The 17,779-nt window shown below is 46.1% G+C and overlaps 1 protein-coding gene across 1 annotated transcript in view; it reads left to right on the top strand.

Annotated features, from left to right (window-relative positions):
* DIPK2B (divergent protein kinase domain 2B) overlaps nucleotides 1–12,923 on the top strand; it is a 64,916-nt gene extending 51,993 nt beyond the window's left edge. The window contains exons 3-5 of the mRNA XM_019648590.1: nucleotides 7,369–7,542; nucleotides 8,646–8,934; nucleotides 10,055–12,923. Coding sequence (XP_019504135.1) covers nucleotides 7,369–7,542; nucleotides 8,646–8,934; nucleotides 10,055–10,395 — 804 coding nt within the window. The 3' untranslated portion in view covers nucleotides 10,396–12,923. The remainder of the gene's footprint in view (nucleotides 1–7,368; nucleotides 7,543–8,645; nucleotides 8,935–10,054) is intronic.
* Nucleotides 12,924–17,779: the final 4,856 nt, after the last annotated feature.

Below are 17,779 nucleotides of genomic sequence, written 5' to 3' on the forward strand. Positions count from 1 at the left end.
ATGGTGCCAACTTGGGCCAGTGAAGCAATGTCCTCCACAACTAGATTGAAGAACAAAACGACAGCAACTTGTCTGTCCCCCTTCCCCCAATTCCCCAGCACTGTTCCCATCCCCCAATTCCCCAATACAAATCTTAAAAGAAAAAGAATGCACTATCATTTGTATTTGTATCCAAAATAAAGTAAGACGTGTGCCGGGGACATCTTCCAAAGCTCCTACGATAGGAATGTTGAATCACTTCTCACCTCCCCATCTCCCATTCTTTCACTGGTGTTTCCCAAACCTGCTTGATAACAAGAATGATGCAGGACACGTGTCAAGAAAGCAGAGTCTTAGGCCCTCACTGGACTTACCTGTTCAGAATTTCTAGATGAGGCCTAGGGATCTGTACTTTTATAGCACTCTGAAGTCTTCGATTGTCGGTCAAATTTGGAACACGCTATTCTACAATCACCAATTTCTTTTATTTTCCCCCTCTCTCTCTATTAAATTATTTTTAAGGCCTTGCTGAGACATGGGCATGAAAGCAGGCTTGGGCACCAATAAGCAGCATGATCTTTAACAAGCCACTTCCCTTTCCTTTTCCCTATCTTAGTATTCTCATCTGGAAAATGGGAGAATTTTGCTAGATCACCTGACAATGCAGTCTACCATTTGCATTTGTCAGCATGGGCTGTGAAAATTAATGTCACTGTATTTTCCACAAATTTTGAAAGCTTTTTAAAATCAATCACTTTAAATTTCCAAGAGAGTCACCAGGGCAAGAGAGAACTAAAGGCTTAAATCCCTATGCATGCGGAGATAATATCTGTGAAAGGGCTTGCCTTAAAACCTAACACTCAGAACTTCCAGAAAGTGTGAACCTCCTTTCCCCAACTGTGTCATGCCTACCGTGTTTTCAAATAGTAGTCACTACAGAGGCTTCTGCATCAGGCCCACACACACAGCTCCTATGCCACCCTCCAGAATTTACCAACACACAGGACCACTGGGAACAGGCAACGTGTGCACAACATTTTCCAATGGTAGGCAGTCAGCTCCAAAGCCAAGACTCTTTCTAGCATACTGTGTGGCCCCCTAGATGGGGCCATCACTCAGCCCGCCGAGATGTGGTCTGCTTGTTGGCATCTTCCACATCTGATGGGACCCTCCGGCTGGGCAGATCTCACCCATGGGATGGAACCTGAGAAGGAAGTTAGGGAAATTCTGGCAAAGTTACTGATGATCCACCTAACTTTTAAGTTGTGGTCTGCTCAGAGGGCAACCCCCTTCCTGCTCGACCAGTAGATGAACTCTCTTATATCTAGCTTCTAGAGAGAATCAACAAGCATAGCTGTTTTACTTCCTAAGTACCTCCATCAGAGTCACAAAATTATTTGTCTAGACAATTTAACTTTTATGCTTCCATTCTGGGAAGAACCCTTTAAATGAGGACACTGTTGATGGCTGGTGATGTGTTTTCAGCAAACACACACAAGAGTGTGGATAAAAGCCAACCAAAGGTCAAACAACTCATTAAGGAAATTAAGTCTTATGTACTCAAATTTCACTAGAAGTTTCAAAAGTGAAAGCAAATCTAGACTTTGGTCTCAGTTCCTGTCGTTTCCACAACAAACAAGTACTTTTCCCTTAGCTAATGTATAAACTGCTTGTGTGTGTGTGTGTGTGTGTGTGTGCGTGTGTGTGTGTGTGTGTGTGTGGAGAGATTATATAACATACAGTTATAATATATATAAATATAAATCATTAATTCATATGATTAATTAGTATATAATTTAATACAATATAAAATATTTTATATATAAATATATAATTTTATGTATACAGAACAGGTTTATTTCAAGGGGTTTGCTCACATGATTGTGGGGGCTGGCAAGTCGAAAATCTAGCAGGCCAGAGACCCTTGGGCAGGAGCTGAGAACTATAGTCTACAGGTAGAATTTCTCTCTCCTCAAGGAAACCTTAGTTTTACTCATGAGGTTTTTCAACTGATTGAGTCAGGTCCATCCACATTATCAAGGATAATCTCCTTTACTTAAAGTCAACTGACTGGAGATGCTAACCATATCTACAAAATCTCTTCACAGCAACACCTAGATTAGTGTTTGATTGAATAACTGGGCACCATAGCCTAGCCAAGTTGACACATAAAACTGACCATCACAGTGACATACCCACTAAATTTTATTGACTGTTTTATAGACTGTTAGAGACCACGGTGGAGGAGTATGACAATCACTCTCAGTACCACCCTGCACAGAAGCCCCCATTAAGTGACAATGCAGTAAAGCAAAAGCCCAGTCACTAGCACCAGGCCATGAAAACCTTGACTGGCTAGCTGGCTCCCTAAGGGATGGCATCAGACAGGAAATGCGAGGATGAGGAAAGTGGGCATGGGAGGGGGAGGGGCAATGGAGGACCAGGGTTTGGTTTCCCTTTTGCCTTCCATTGGAAGGTGGTGTGTTAGCCCTGTCGCCCATGTATGCAGAAAGGAGTAGTGATTAAGATACTCCAAAGCAGTAGGCAGTCCCCCAAAAGGGTGTATTTGGTTTTTAAATGAATCATTATTTCATTGGAAATGTTTGGTTTCCCAATTCTGTTTGCCAATAGCCAGTATAATTGTGGGATGGCACTTAGCCAGCACACACCAAACAGAAGTAGATGGAGTCCCACTCTGTGAGTGGGACCTTGGGAAGAAGTTGCCTCCATCATAAAGGGAATTTGGGGTACAAGATGGTTTTAAAGGCTTTTCTGGCTATAGTTCTTGAGGTGGCCCAGAACCTTCTCAGCAAATATATTAGTTCTTTATTGCTGTATAACAAACCACTTCAGAACTTCAGCCTAAAACAATCACAATTATTGATATTGCTCATGAACATGCAATTTGGGCAAGGCTTGGTAGGACAGGCTCACCAAGGTCCAAGAGGCATCAGCTGGGGTGGTTCCACAGGGCACTGAAGGAGCCATTTCCAAGATGGCTCAGTCAGGTGGCTGGCAAGCTGCGACTGGCTGTCAGCTAGGCACTCAGCTGAGGTGAGAGCTGGGGGTCTTGGTTTCTCTCTGTGTGGCCTGGGCTACTTTACAGCATGGTGCCTGGGTACAAGAGAGAGCCAAGCAGAAGCGGCATCATCTGTTATGACCAAGCCTCAGAAGTCATGCAGCATTACAATTGTAAGCACTCCAGTCACTAGAAAGGAGTCACCAAAGCCAATCCATATTCCAGAGTAGAGGAATTAGACTCCACCCCTTGATGGGAGGAGTGTCAAAGAGTGTGAGAACATGTTTTAAAACCACCTCAGCAAATGATACCTCTGATGTCCACCCTCATGTTGGGTACTATCTCTGACGCCTCCTTTTTTTCTTGTCCTCCTCCCTCATTCAACCAATCTCCAAGATTGGTAGATTCTACTATCGAAAATATCTTCAAATTTTTTCATTCTCTCATCTCATACTTGGACCACTGCATCATCCTGACTGACCTTCCTGCCTTCCACTTTTCCTCCTGTGACATTTAGGTTTACGTTCAGTTGCACGTACCAAAAAAATTCAAGTAACAGTGGCTTAAACAAGATCAGCATATACGTCTATTTTACATAAGAGAAACTGATACATAGCTGACCAGGGCTGATATACTGCCTCCATTATTGTCAGGAATCCAGACTACTTTCATTTGGCTGCTCCACAACTGTTAACATGCCCTGGTTCAAGCACCAGCCATCGCTTCCATGTTCCAACTAGAAAACAAAAAGGAGAGAAAAAGGATACACCCTCTCCCTTTAAGGACCCTTCCCAGAAAGTTCTGCTTATATCTCTGTTGACCAGTACCTGGTCACATTACCACACCTCGCTGCAAAGCCAGTTGAGAATGGAATCTTTATTGTGGGCAGCCATATGGCTCACTAAAATTCAAAGGTCAATAACTAGCAGTATTGGCTACATTGCTCTGAATTTATTCTCCACACTGCACCTACAATCATTTTCCTAAAATGTATATCTGAGCATATCACTCCCCTGCTAAAAATGACTCCAATGGTCCTCCTATTTGAGCCTCTTCTGTATCCACTCTCACTAGTGACACTCTTTCAAGGAGTACTAACCTACTTGTCACTTCCAGCGTAGTCTCTCTCCTCTCAGAGTTTTTGCATGTACTGTCCCTTTGCATAAAATGCCCTCCCACCCTATTTGCAGGTTCACTCTACCCATGCTCCTGGCTTTAGCCTGTATTTCACTGTCTTCCGAGAAGCCTTAGAGGGGTCCATGAAAATGTTTTCATTTCATTTAAAAGCAGAGGGGGAAAAAAACTAAACTTTTAGGTCCAAGAAAATGTTGGAATATAAAATAATAATATATGTGTCTTTATACCAATGCAATTGCAAAATATCATTTTAAATATGTTTTTATAGAGGAAACGGCCCATGAAGGTAAAAATACTGAGACCTACAAGAGTTATAATGTGGCCCTGTGCCCGTGGTGTCCCATAGCTCCCTGACTTCACCCCAGTCATGATTCTCCCTGTACCACATTGTAACTGCTGGGCACTTGACAGTCTCTCCAACCCGACAGGCCCTGGGAGAGCAGGGTCTGCTTGGTACCCCTTCATATCTGCAATGACCAGAATACAGTCTCGTCCTTGGTAAATTCTCTGCAAACATTGGTAGATGAATGAATGAATGAGTGCCCTGATCTCAGCTAACTTCAGGGTTCCATCCCCAGTAAAGGTAATGATGCAGGCCTTGCCTGTCTACAGCCACTTCTCACCTGGTGTACTGTCTTGGTAGAAATATTAGGTATATGTGACCTGGGGCAACTCACTTAATTTCTCTAAATATCAGTTTTGCCATCTATAAATTGGGAGCAATAATAGTACCTAACTCTTTAGGTTCTTGTGTGGAGTAAATGAAAGAATATACTACCTGTGAGGGGCTTAGAACAGTTCTTGTTGTATAGTAAGCAATAATTATCACTAATTATTATGGCTGTTGCTATGGCCACGTCATGTCTTACCTCTCCCAGAGGTATTTTCATTTAAGAGTTGGCTCTTGAATAAGAGAAGAAGAAATTACTTACCTCCCTCACTGCCAGTGGTTATCTATAATGATGGAATTTCAGGCTGTGTAGGAAAGAACATCAGAAGCAAAAAGAGCTTCTCATAACTTCCAATCATCTTCTATGGTCTCCACCAGGGCAGCTTGTGGGGCTGGGGGTGGGACTGGACCTATTATTACAGGGGGGAAAGCATGGATATTAGAATACAACAGATTGGGTTCTGTCTCAGGCTGCTATAACGGACTACCACAGACTGGGTGGCTTAAATAACACAAATTTATTTTTCACAGTTCTGGAGGCTGGGACATCCAAGATCAAAGTACCAGCCAATTTGGTTCCTGGTGAAGGCTCTATTCCTAGTTTGCAGATGGCTATCTTATAGTGTCTTCATGTGGTGGAGAGCAGAGAGAGAAAGCAAGCTCTTTCATGTCTCTTCTTATAAGAGCATTGGTCCTGTCATGAGGGCTCCACCCTCATGACCTAGTTACCTCTCAAAGGTCCCATCTCCAAATATTATCACATTGGGGATTAGGGTTTCAACATATGAATTTTGGGAGAGACACAAACATGCAGGCTATAACAGGTTCACATCCCGAATCCAACCCTTCAACTTTACTGACACTCTGCAAACTTCCAATTCCTCAGTTGCAAAACGAGGCTCATAACAAGACCCACCTTGTGGAGTGCCCAGGAGGATTACATGAGCACATGAAATACCCAGCCCACTGCCTGGGTCTCCTCTATTCTATAAAATTCCCAAAGGATGGAGCATACATGAATGGGACACTCACAGGGGTGTAAAAATGGAATGTTCCTTAATTTTCTCTCCCTGAGCTGAGCTCTTGTGTTTCCACTCCTCTGGTAAGTGGAAAGCATCATCTACACACTGTCAGGCAACCTCGGTCACATCGCAGTGTTCCCAGTCACTTCAGAATCCTAACCAGCCCCCTTCCCTTCCTGGGGAGTCCAGGACCTCATCCAATGCCCAGGGCCTAGTAGTTTGACAAGCCCACGCTGGCCTCTGCCAGTCTGTTCTGGTCCTCATCCGGAAGCAGGAGCATACTCTGCCCAAGGCCATGGTCCAGCTGTGGCTCTGTGGTAGTGTGACCAAGCATCTCGGTTTCCCACTTTTAGCACTGAAAGGACCATGTCCCAGGATACCCTCAGTCTCAGGCAAACCAGGATGGTTTGACATCCTACAATGTTGGCCTGTCCAGGCCTTATCCAAACTCCAAGCTCCAACTTTGAGCCTCGCAGAGGTCTTTCCACCCTCCTGGGTTCCCACTGGGGAGACTGAGGGCTGCTGCCCTGCTCCATGCTGGGGTGCCCAGGGCTCTGGAGACTACCCTTAGCCAGATATTGTTCTAGTATTTTACATCTACTAACTTATTTAATTCTCAAGACCTCTTAGGGTGCTGTTACTGGCAATCTCACTTTAGACTGGAACCTGAGGTACAGAGAGACTAACTAACTTATCCAAGGTCACACAGCTAGCTGGCACCTGTGGAGCCTGGGATGAATTCTGGCAGACTGGCCCCAGGGTCCTCTTCTTAACTATGTTTCTTTTCTTTTATTAGTAGGTTCATTGTTTTTGCTCAACATGAGGAGAAAGGTGTCGGAGAAGGCTAGGTCATGGAAAGTAAACATAGGTCCATATCTCCCATTTTTATTCCAAGAAAAACAAAGCAGCACATATAAAGATGATCACATGTAGTATCATAAGTGTGGTGACATCCTAGTGAAATGGTGGAAGGAATCAAAAAGGCCAATCAAACAGGGCTGAGCTGATTAACTCAGCCTGAAATCAGCTCTGTGCGGAAGAGCAGGGTGAGCGCGTAATGATGGGTGGGTAGGCAGACAGAGACTCCAAGACTCTCACTGCCTGCTGGGGGTGCCCAGCCTGCTCAGTGCCCTCCGCCCCTTCCCCCAGGACTGTTCAGGCCCTTCTCCTTGGCTTCCGGAGCATCCCCTCCCCACCCTTCTCCTCAGCTCCCGAGGCTCTCCTCCCCTCTCCCTGCACCTCCTACTCCCATCGCCCTTCTGAGTAGCTTGCTTGGCCCCCTCCGGCCCGGCGCCCAGAGGTGCTCTGCCCTCCTCTCCACCCTGAGGGTCTTCTCCCTCCTCCTCCCACCCCACCCCCAGTCGTGTTCAGTCAGCTTCCTGCACCCTTCCCCCTGCCTGGGGTCTATGCCCCCGGACCCACTTGGCCCTCCAACCCCAAGATGACGCCATCAGCAGGGCCGCCCAGTGCCCTGTCCTGCAGGCCCCTCCACGAGCGTTCAGCACTCTTTGGCGTATCTCTCACCACCACCCCCCTCGCAGGGCCTGCCCAGCCCCCTCCTGCGCTGCCCCTCACAGCGACTCCTGGACCGCGTAGTCCGGCGCTACGCCGAGGTGGTCGACGCCGGTAGCATCTTCATGGACCACTTCACAGACCGCGACAAGCTGCGTCTGCTCTACACACTGGCTGTCAACGCGCATCCCATCCTCCTACAGGTACACAGAGACCCCAGAAGGCCCCTCCAGGGAGGACATTCACGTTAGACTCCAAGGGGGGGATGCCTCGGGTTGAGCTCTCTCTCCCTTTACTGCTTGCCTTGGGGCCACCAACTGATGTTAGTACCTTTGCGGCATTCAGTCAATACACTTGGATTCTGTAGGGGCAAAGTGCTGTGGTTGCTGTAGAGAAAACAGGTATGAGAGCCAGTAGGAGGACAACAGCCACCTTCACTGCCTGTGGCAGCACCGAAGGGCTCTGTGAAGGAGGGCAACTCTGACCTGTGCCTCAAAGATCAGTAAGACTTGAGCAAACCCAAGTGGTAGGGAAATAGCCAAAGACTGATCCCTGAGAGATGTGGTTGGAAAGAAGAAAAAAAAACTGTAGGTAACCTAAATGTCCAGCAATAGGGGAATGGTCAAATAAATGAAGGTGTACTAGAGCCTAGAGATACACTGGTCAACAAGACAGGACAGAAGAGCGAGGAGAGAGGCTCTGGGCCAGTACAATGATTCCCAAAACTCATGTCACTCAAGGGGAGCCTTCATGATTCTTGGCCTATTGCAGAACCTGGTGCCTGCACTGTTGTTTTTAAAAATATTTTTCTCTAAATCAGCCTTAAGTTGACCCTGTTTTTCTCCCCATGGCCTCTTCCTAAGCAGTGATATCTGTTAAATCTCAAATACTAGTCATATTTTTTCAACTACAGACTCTTAAAATAAACACATTCCCCTGAATCTGAATCCTGTCTAAAATCCTGGCAAGTGCCTTAGCATTCTCATACCTCGCTTGGGGACACTCTGTTGAAATGCAATCCACTGCATGGAAATAAGAGCTTCCTGTTCCGAATCTCTTCATTTAAAAAGGAGCTGGGGGGAGGGGGAGGGATTGTCCTTTTCCAAGAGGTATAGAAAATGTTGAGTGACACTTTGCTGATATGTTTTGAGATGGAAGGTGCCTGTTTAAGGCTGATCTTTCTGTGCGCTTGCACTGAGAGGCAGAGAGAGAGGGGGGAGAGAGAGAGAGAGAGAGAGAGAGAGAGCTGTCTCTGTGAGTGTTTTTCTCCCTAATCCTCCAATGCCTCCCCCTCCCGGCACGGCAGATCTTTCCTGGCGCTGAGGGATGGCCGCTGCCCAAGTACCTGGGCTCCTGTGGCCGATTCCTGGTCAGCACCAGCACCAGCCCGCTGCAGGAATTCTATGGTGCCCCCCCGGACCAGGCGGCAGACTTGGCCTACCAGCTCCTTGGGGTCCTGGAGTCTCTGAGGAGCAACGATTTGAACTACTTCCTCTACTTCACCCATGTGGATGCTGCTATGTTTGGCATCTTTAACAACGGGCATCTGTTCATCCGGGATGCCAGTGCCCTGGGCGTCATCGACAAGCAGGAAGGTACTCAGCATGGGCCCGGCTGAGCAGCTGTCAGAGGGGAAATCGGGGTGACAGGAGCTTGGAAATGTGACTGGGGTAGCAACATTGGGCCTTTTCAGTCTCCGGGTGTCACAGTGAGAGCAGCCCAAGTTGTGTCAAATGTGCCTCTCCCCCTTTAGAGTCTCTGCTCCAACTCTATCGCCAAAGGGGAACTGGCATTGACCTTGTCCATGGGGGGCATTCTGCATGGTGGCATGGCCCCAAGGGCACTGTTGCTGTCCAATTTTGTCTGTGTCGTCTGAGGACCGGCCCTGCCTCTCCTCACACACACCACCCCCAGATCCATGTCCCTCCCTGTGCCTTTCTCATCAGATGCTTTCAGCCTTCCTCTGAAACTTAACTATCTGGCTGATTCACTCGTACATTTTGCAATCCATTTTGGCACCTTTGTTTTTTATAAAGTTTACATTTAAAAGCATGGCACCGCATGAAGTATATGAGCGAATCGTGTTTATCACTGTGTGCACAGACTCATCTGGGGTCCTGGAGCCCTCTGAACATCCCAATCCTTAACGGTGACCAAATGTTCTGAGCCCAATATTAGGACAGAGGATTTTTAATATGAGAAGGCCTACAAAGATAGACCAATTAAACCAAATTACTCATTTCATGGTTCGCCTTTATTAGAAGAAATGGGGCTGATGCTAGAATATTCAGAATATGTACTCCACTAAATGTCAGTCCCACTACAACCCATTGAACGCGTATTCTAGATTACCTGTTCTCTCTCCTGACTTTGTATTTAAAAAGGGCAATGAAACTGGTCCTAGTAATTTCCTGAGTTCCCTAACTCAGTAATAAAAATGGGGGAATAGCAATATGGAAGTGAACCCTACAATTATAAGCCCAACTTCTGCTAGGGAGATGTGCGATTTCCATGCCCAGGCCTCAGCCTATTGTAGCAAAGAGAGTTCCTCCCATGTTGTTCTCAGCACGGTTCATGGTGTCCCTGAGCCCTAAATCTCCTGGTGACAGGAGATGCTAGGAGACCAAACCACTTTGCCCAGCGATTCTAATTAGTGGCGCCTCCCCCAAGAAGAACAGGTTGTAGGGTGTATAACATTTCCTGTTTCCCTTCTAGGTAGTCAAACAGCTGCCATGGCAGGTGAGAATGAAGACATCTTTAGCTGCTTGGTTGCTGGCTGCCACGCTGAGCTGCCCTCCTGTGACACCATCCCTGAGAAGCAGAGCTTGGTGCTGGTGTGTCGGCAGGTGCTGCCTCAACTTCTCCAAGGGAAGTTCCTTTCCCCGGTGCAGGAGCAGATAGACGCCCTCCTTGTTCAGTGTGGGGAGGGCGCCCGCCCAGACCCTGAAGTCCTTGGGGCCGCGAGCCAGCTGAAGGACATCTTGAGACTCCTGAGAACCTGTGACCCCAGATTTGCCTACCGCTACCCAGATTGCAAGTATAATGATAGGTTCTGAGGGCTGGAGCCTGGCTGGCCTCTGGGGACAACATCCTCGGCTCTCCAGTCCCCGGTCGGGTTGTTGCAAAGTGGAAAAAAGCAGCTCCATTTTAGACATTAGGAGAAATGCACATTCATTTCCAAGGGACTGAGGAACATTCCAGCCATCAGAAAGCAGTTGTGCAACACGGTGTGGTTGCTCCCACTGGCTGGGACGTCACTGAAGAGCCCAGGGGTGAACACTCACTCAACCTCTGAGTCTCAGTTTCGTCTGTTCTCTGCCAGACTCTCAAGTTAGTGAAAGAAGACAGAGATGTGAAGGGCCAGGGGCCAGAGACATACGTTTCCTACCCATAGCCAAGGTAGCTATAAAGTGTGTTCCAAAAGTGTGCACAGGTAGGGCGACTGAGACAGAGCCGTGGAGGTCAGGGGGTTGGCATGAAGGGACGGCCATGGGAAGGTAAGGCCCCTGGCTAGTAGCACGTTAGACTTGGACAAAAAGGACTCCTTCCTGATCCCTGTGCCCCTATACTAGCCCTTCTGCCACACTCTCCACAAAACCCCAGGGTAAGCAGACTTTAGGCCAAGGACACAGAAGGACAGGACCATGCTCTGGGCTGGGTGCCTGGGGCCCCATACGTGTACAAGTGAAGCACCTCATGGTGTGGTAAGGAGCCAGGAATAAGAAGTGGGGTGAGGCTGGGAGTTAATGTGTTCATCCAGGTCCTCTGAGAAACACGTCAAGACAGGATGAACTGGGCAAGGATTGCGATAAGGACGATGCCTGTGTGGAAGGAAAGAAGAAGGGAGCCAGAGACGGTTGAGAGAGCTAGCAGGCTGGGCTGCAAGTCTGAGGCTGAAGGAGGGAGAGAAGGCCAGGGGGGAGTATCCTAGACTGCTCTCTGCACAATGGAAGGAAGCTTCAGCAAAGCTGTCAGAGTGTCCTCAAGCCACAGCCAGCCATCAGATGATCCCCAAGTCTCCCAAGAATGGGCAGCCCTTATACCCTTGCTGCAGGGAACAGCTAGTTGGAAGCATGCTTCTGACTAGCTGCAAAGACAGATTTCAAAGCGCAGTGAGGGGCACCTAGCCAGTTCTGCATCCTGGAGCAGGAGGTCTGTGAGTAGAACATTCTCATTGCAGCCACAGCCAGGACTAGGCCAGCTCTCTGCACACTGTGGCCACCAATGCAGGACTCTAAGGAGTCCAAGAATCTTCATTCAAATGTGGCCTTACAGGTCATTATAAAAAAATGTTTTCAATGTCAGCCAACAGAACATATTTTATCCAACCATTGATTAGTTTGTTTTATACCTTTAAAATATTTGGCCGCATGGTATATGGGCCTTCATGTACATTCTTGCCCCAGCCCCTCAAACATTAGTGGGGGCTCCTTGGACCTTTGCCTAGCCTCTCTCCCAGCCCTCTACTCCCGGAGACCTCTCAGTTGGCCTCTCTTTTCTACCTCCGAATCACCGCCTTTAGGTCACAATGCCTGGCTTAACAGGCTTTATACTGCAAATACGGAAACTGAGGCCCAGGGAGGAAGAGTAACTTGCTGGGATAGTTCCAGAACTCTTGCTACCAGTCTACACTCCTGTTGCCTCCCCCTTTAGCCTCTGACCCTCACCCTGGCCTACCCAATTCTGGTCCCTTCACTCACATTTAAAGCTGGGCCAAAAATGTCTTACTTTATGGCGCACTAGGTTGCCAGTGGGATTTGTCTTTTGACTGCTCCAGGCACTATCCCTGGGGCAGCCATGACAGTGAGGATGACAGGCACAAGCTTCTGGAAGAGTCTCAGGCAGTTGCCTTCTGACCTGGGCTGAACAGTGAATATTGACCACCCTTCCCAACACCTTCTTGTCAGCCTAGTGAAACTGCTTTTAGACTTCTGACATTCAGAACTGTGAGAAGATAAATGCCTATTCTTTCAAGCCACATACTTTGTGGTAATTTGTTATAGCAGCCACAGGGTGCCACATGTACCCCAAACTCCATCTTAGTGTCCGCTTCCAAAGAACCCAACCTGCAGTACTCCCTAACTCCAGTCTGTTGGATTCAAAAGCCAGACCTGACATGAAGTCAGTATGTTAGCATCTATACTCAAGGCTGAAGCTTGGAAGGTTCTGTTCCTGCACTTACTAAGTCTTGTGCATCATTTAAGACCCTGTCTGAAGTCCTACCTTGACCAGAAGCTTTTCCTGACAGTGCAGCCTCCAACAAGCCCTTTATGATTTCCATCTCTGTACCCTTCAACCACAGGTCTGTGTCCCATTTGAAGCTAATCCCAAGGGGTATTCCAGAGATATCTGTGCCCTACCTTCCCATCATGCTAGAGGATCCCTGAGGATGGTGGCAGCGGGGGGCGGGGGGGGGCCTCTGTGTTCCCATAGCAACCGGAACAGAACTGGGCACAGAGCAGGTGCTTGGAAAATGTTCTTGCTGATGATGACTGCATTCTTTAGCTCTTTTGTTTGCTGTTTTTCATACACCGTGTGCTATAGACTGAATGTTTATGTCTCCCCAAAATTCATATATTGAAATCCTAACCCTTAGGCGAAGATATTAGGAGGTGGGGCCTTTGGGAGGTGATTAGGTCATGAGGGTGGAGCCCTCATAAATGAGATTAGTGCCCTCACAAAAGAGGCCCCAGAAAGCTCCCTGGCCCTTTTTACCATGTGAGGACACATTGAGAAGGTACAGGCTATGAACCAGGAAGTGGGCCCTTTCTAGACTGAATCTGCTAGTGCCTTGATCTTGGACTTCCCAGCCTCCAGAACTGTGAGAAATAAATGTATGTTGCTTATAAACCACTCAGTTTGTGGCATTTTGTTCTAGCAGTCCAAATGTGCTAAGACACCATGGTGGTCATATACACAACACAGCCACTTCCTTGAGAACAGCTCTTTCCCCTCAATGACCAGAAGACAGGTGAATCAACACTCAAGAGACTTCAACCAGAACAAAATCATCATGACATATTCTCAGTCCTCTGCAATCTGACTGGACACTTTAGAGTATTGTTCTGAGTTTTGACAGCTACTTCCTTTTTGCCCACAGGACTGACTACATAATTTGTGGGGCCCAGTGCAAAATGAACATGTAGGGCCTCCTGTTCAGAATTGCAAGATGGGGACAATAGAGCACTAAATTAAGCATAGGCCCTGTGGGACTGCATATGTTGCATGCCCATGATTTGGCCCTGGGTGCTCGAGAATACTAATTCTCCTTAGACTCTGTATAGAGTGTTCTTGTGGTTTACTGGGGTCTAACTTGACCTCTACAATCAAGAAGAGTAGATGTGAGACCAGAGGAGACATATAAAATATTTAACAACCACCATGGCAAAGGAACTGACCTATGAGAACAGATCCCACTGACTGCAGCTACTAAGTGGGCATAACAACAGCCCTGTGGGCAAAGTCTTAACTTTTCAAATGAGGAAACTACTTCAAGTGATTTGATCAAAGTGACAATTTTTAGGTTTCCTTCTTTCCTGGTCCTCCCCTATAGCATCTGCCTTCTACCTCTAAGTGATTCAATGAGCCTGAACATTTCCCCTAGAGTTAAGACAAATGCTTTGTTGGATTTGTGGGATTTTCAGGAAAGATCTAGAGCCCTGGAATCAGACAGACCTGGTTTCAATCATGACTCTGCTGGCTACTGTGTAACCTTGGGCAAGTTGCTTAACATCTCTGAGCGTCACTTTCCTCATCTATAAAATGGGTAGAAAAAGCTTCACCCTCTCAGGGTTATTGTCCCATTTAAATAATACAGTGTCTCTCAAGAGCCTGACACATATGGGCATTCTGTATTTGAAGGCAAATGTAGGGAAAGAGCACAGGTTCTCCTGGCAGAAATGGCTCCTCACACAGCCAAGGTTGAGTGCTGCAGCCTCTTGGGAGGGACCCTGATCCCTGCCCCAAAACGGTACGCCATCCTGAGGAACCACCAGGATTCCATTGGCTGCTAGACGATCTGGCTTGGGCCATTTTCTTCCCTCCCGCTACCCAGACTCTGGGTTGATCGTGAATGGCAATTGGGCAGCCACTATACTTGCCTCCTCAGCGTGGCCCTCCACCAGGCCTAGAAGGGAATCCTCCTCAAGCACGTAGTGTTGGGGGCTTGGAAAGTTCAACTGCACACAGTATTGGAGAGAAATGAGGAAGCCATTTCTTGGCCCATTAAAAGCTCCAGGTTTACTGCCTGTTGCTGGTCATGTGGCTTTTCTGGCCACTTCAGGCCTGTTGCCCACATATATTGGCACATCTGGGTTCACATGCACACAACTATACTCTGGTCTGCCTACAGCTCTTTATGACATTGTTTAAGAACAGTTGCAGTTGTAGGTTGTGTAGGCGGGTCAACACCCAATGCCAGGGTCTCCAAATTTGCCAATACTGTGACCCTCCAAGAAGGAAACTGAGAAGAATTGACCAACAAAGGGCAACTTGGAAATCAGTTCAAGTGGCCTGCCCATTGGAGCTCTTTGTAGAAGCAGACAAGGAGAGGAAGCACTCCTGTCCCACTAGGGTGACCAGGGTAGGTCTCAGGCCTGGGCTGTGACTGTAGAGGCAGTGTGGCAGTGCAGAGAGAGCAGTGGCTCTGGAAGCAGACACATCGGCCTTCAGATCTTGTGCCAGCTCTCTTGCAAAAGCAGTGCATCAGAGTTATTTATCTCAGCATTGTTTGCAATTGCAAATGCTGGAAACAACCTAAATGCCCAAATATGGGTGAGTGGTTGAATAAATTGTGGTGTATCCACACAACGGAGTACTATGCAGCTCTGCAAAATAAATGAGGAAGATCTCTATGAACTGACATGGAACAATTTGCAGGATATACTTCTAAGTGAGGAAAAAAGAGCAAAGCATGAGGGTATTTATAGGATGCTACCTTTCATGTAAGAAAGAAGGTTATACGAGAAAACATGTATCTGCTCATTAGTGATGAAAAATATATATATACTTTTTCATCACAAATATATATATGGAGAAAGAGAAAGAGAGAGAGAGAGAGAGAGAGAGAGAGAGAGAGAGAGAGAGAGCATAAACCAAAAGCCCAATGAGATTGGTTACCTATAGGGAGTGGGTGAGAACAGTCAGAAAGAAGGGAGAAGTGGGAATGGGGTAGTAGGGATGAGGAGCAAGTGACATTTGTCTGACTATACCTTCTTGTATAAGTCTGAGTCTTAGAATCATGGGAATGTCTCACATAGCCACAAATACATAATTAAGATCATCCAGGACATGGGTCAAACTAAAATGAAATACAAACAACAACAAATGGATCTAACTGGATTGCAAATAAAGAAGATAACTACACTGAAAAACTAACCAAAGCAACTTGGAAAGGAAGCATTTTGACTACATAGTATAAGGCTAAAAACAAAAAAGAACTGTACACACACTTTAAAATGGATAATTTTATGTTATATGAATTTCACCTCAATTTAAAAAGAACCAAAGACAAAAATTGTGCTCTAGTTAGTAAATATTTTTCCCATGGGAATCTGGGTTAGCAATTCTGAAGCTACTTTAAGTGTTAAGCAAGTAAGGAAATATATTGTGGATAATAAGAGAGGCTTCTTATTGTTGGAGAAAGAAGTTACAAGTAAGGAAAGAGGAAAGACAAAGTTGAACCCTGTGGTGTTAGACTAGAATTGGAGGTATCACTCTGCACTTGGGATTTTATATAATGATAGATAGATAGATAGATGATATATATAGATAGATAGATAGATAGATAGATAGATAGATAATAGATAGACAGATAGATAATAGAGAAATAGAAACAGATGTGAATGTATAGAAACATATTTCCTAGCTTTGTCTCTGAGAGGGCCTACAAGCAGTGACATCTCAATACCCAGTGCCCAGGTCTTGGTTTCTCCAATAAAAGAAACCAGACCTCTTTGGGAAAATGGCTGATTCCAAGACTAGGAAAGAAAAAGTACTAGATGAGCCTGGACTAATCTTGTGTTGCCAGAAAAGAAGGAAGTTCTCAAAAAACTTTGGGAGCATGTCAAAAGGACATCGCAGCCAACTTGAAGGGGGTCCCAATCACCAAATGTGGGACAATTTGAGCTACCAAATAATGATAGTAATGGGTTACAATCCATAGAATAAAATAAATTCTTATGAGACCATACTGACATAAGTAAATAACCAAATAAATAAATAAATGAGGGAGGCAAGAGTTCTTTTCTACAGTAGAATCCCAATTAATAAATGTAGACCAAATGATGGGAGTAGAAAATAACCACTTGGCAAGCATGACAGTAATAATTGTTGCAGGCAAGAAACATCAATAGGCACTAAAACTAATAGATGAAAGTATGTGAAATAAGATCTTTGCATAGTCTCAAATTATCTTGCCACAACATACTTACTAATTATGAAGGGGAAATAGTAACTTTATGGTGAAGAAACCTGACAGACATGACCTTAACCAAGTGATCAAGGTCAATATCAGTGGTGACAAGTCATATTGACATTGTGTACCCACTGATATGATGCACGGAGAAGAGCACAGGGTATTCTTGCCCAAAATACAGAACCTCAACTGAATCATGAGATAACATCACACAAATTGAGGGACATCCTACAACTAGCCATGAAAAACCAAAAAAAAATGTCTAAGGAATTATCACAGATTGGAGAGGACTAAAGAGACAAGAGAATTATATGCAATGTGGGGTCCTCGATTAGTGGTGTCAATACCCACCATCCCAATACCACCAGGAACACACCCATAGTTGAATAACTTGAGTTTATTGACTATCACAACAAGAAAGAAAGCACACCATGGAGCAACATGAGAGGTCTCAGTGAAAGGAGGTTAAGAAAAGACTTCTTTGAGGACTGGGGCTTGTTAGGTGCTTTGGGGGAGGGTTCGAGGAAGCAGGGCCTTGCTCTCGATTTGATGCTGTCAGGAAGTGGCAGTAAATCATGATTCTACAACTCAATAAGTCTTATCTATAGGGCAGAAGGGATGAATCAGTCTAACGATGTACACGTGCATAGTTAGTAAAGTAGCAGTCACTCATGTTAGCCAGGTCACAGGGAGGCTTGGTCATTTTTGTTTAAACAATGTTCATGTTGTTTGTGTTCAGACATGAATATGAAGTGACTTTGTTTTGTCTTGATTCATCGTGGTCATAGAGTGGCCTTGTTTGATGCTAGTGATCCGTGAAATTGTTTCTGTTCAGGGAGAACACAAAGACCCAGGTGTGAGAGCCTGTCCCGCTCTGAGCAACACCAAAGGGAAGGCCCGACAATGTCGGGCCAATTCCCAGCTACATGGGCCACTCCTCTCTTTCTCAGTGAGACAATTGGTGAAACTCCAGTAAGGTCTATTAGATCAGTACATAGCATTTTATCAATGTTAATTTTTTTTTT

This window comes from Hipposideros armiger, unplaced genomic scaffold (assembly GCF_001890085.2).
Source record: "Hipposideros armiger isolate ML-2016 unplaced genomic scaffold, ASM189008v1 scaffold_7, whole genome shotgun sequence".
Lineage (NCBI taxonomy): Eukaryota > Metazoa > Chordata > Mammalia > Chiroptera > Hipposideridae > Hipposideros > Hipposideros armiger.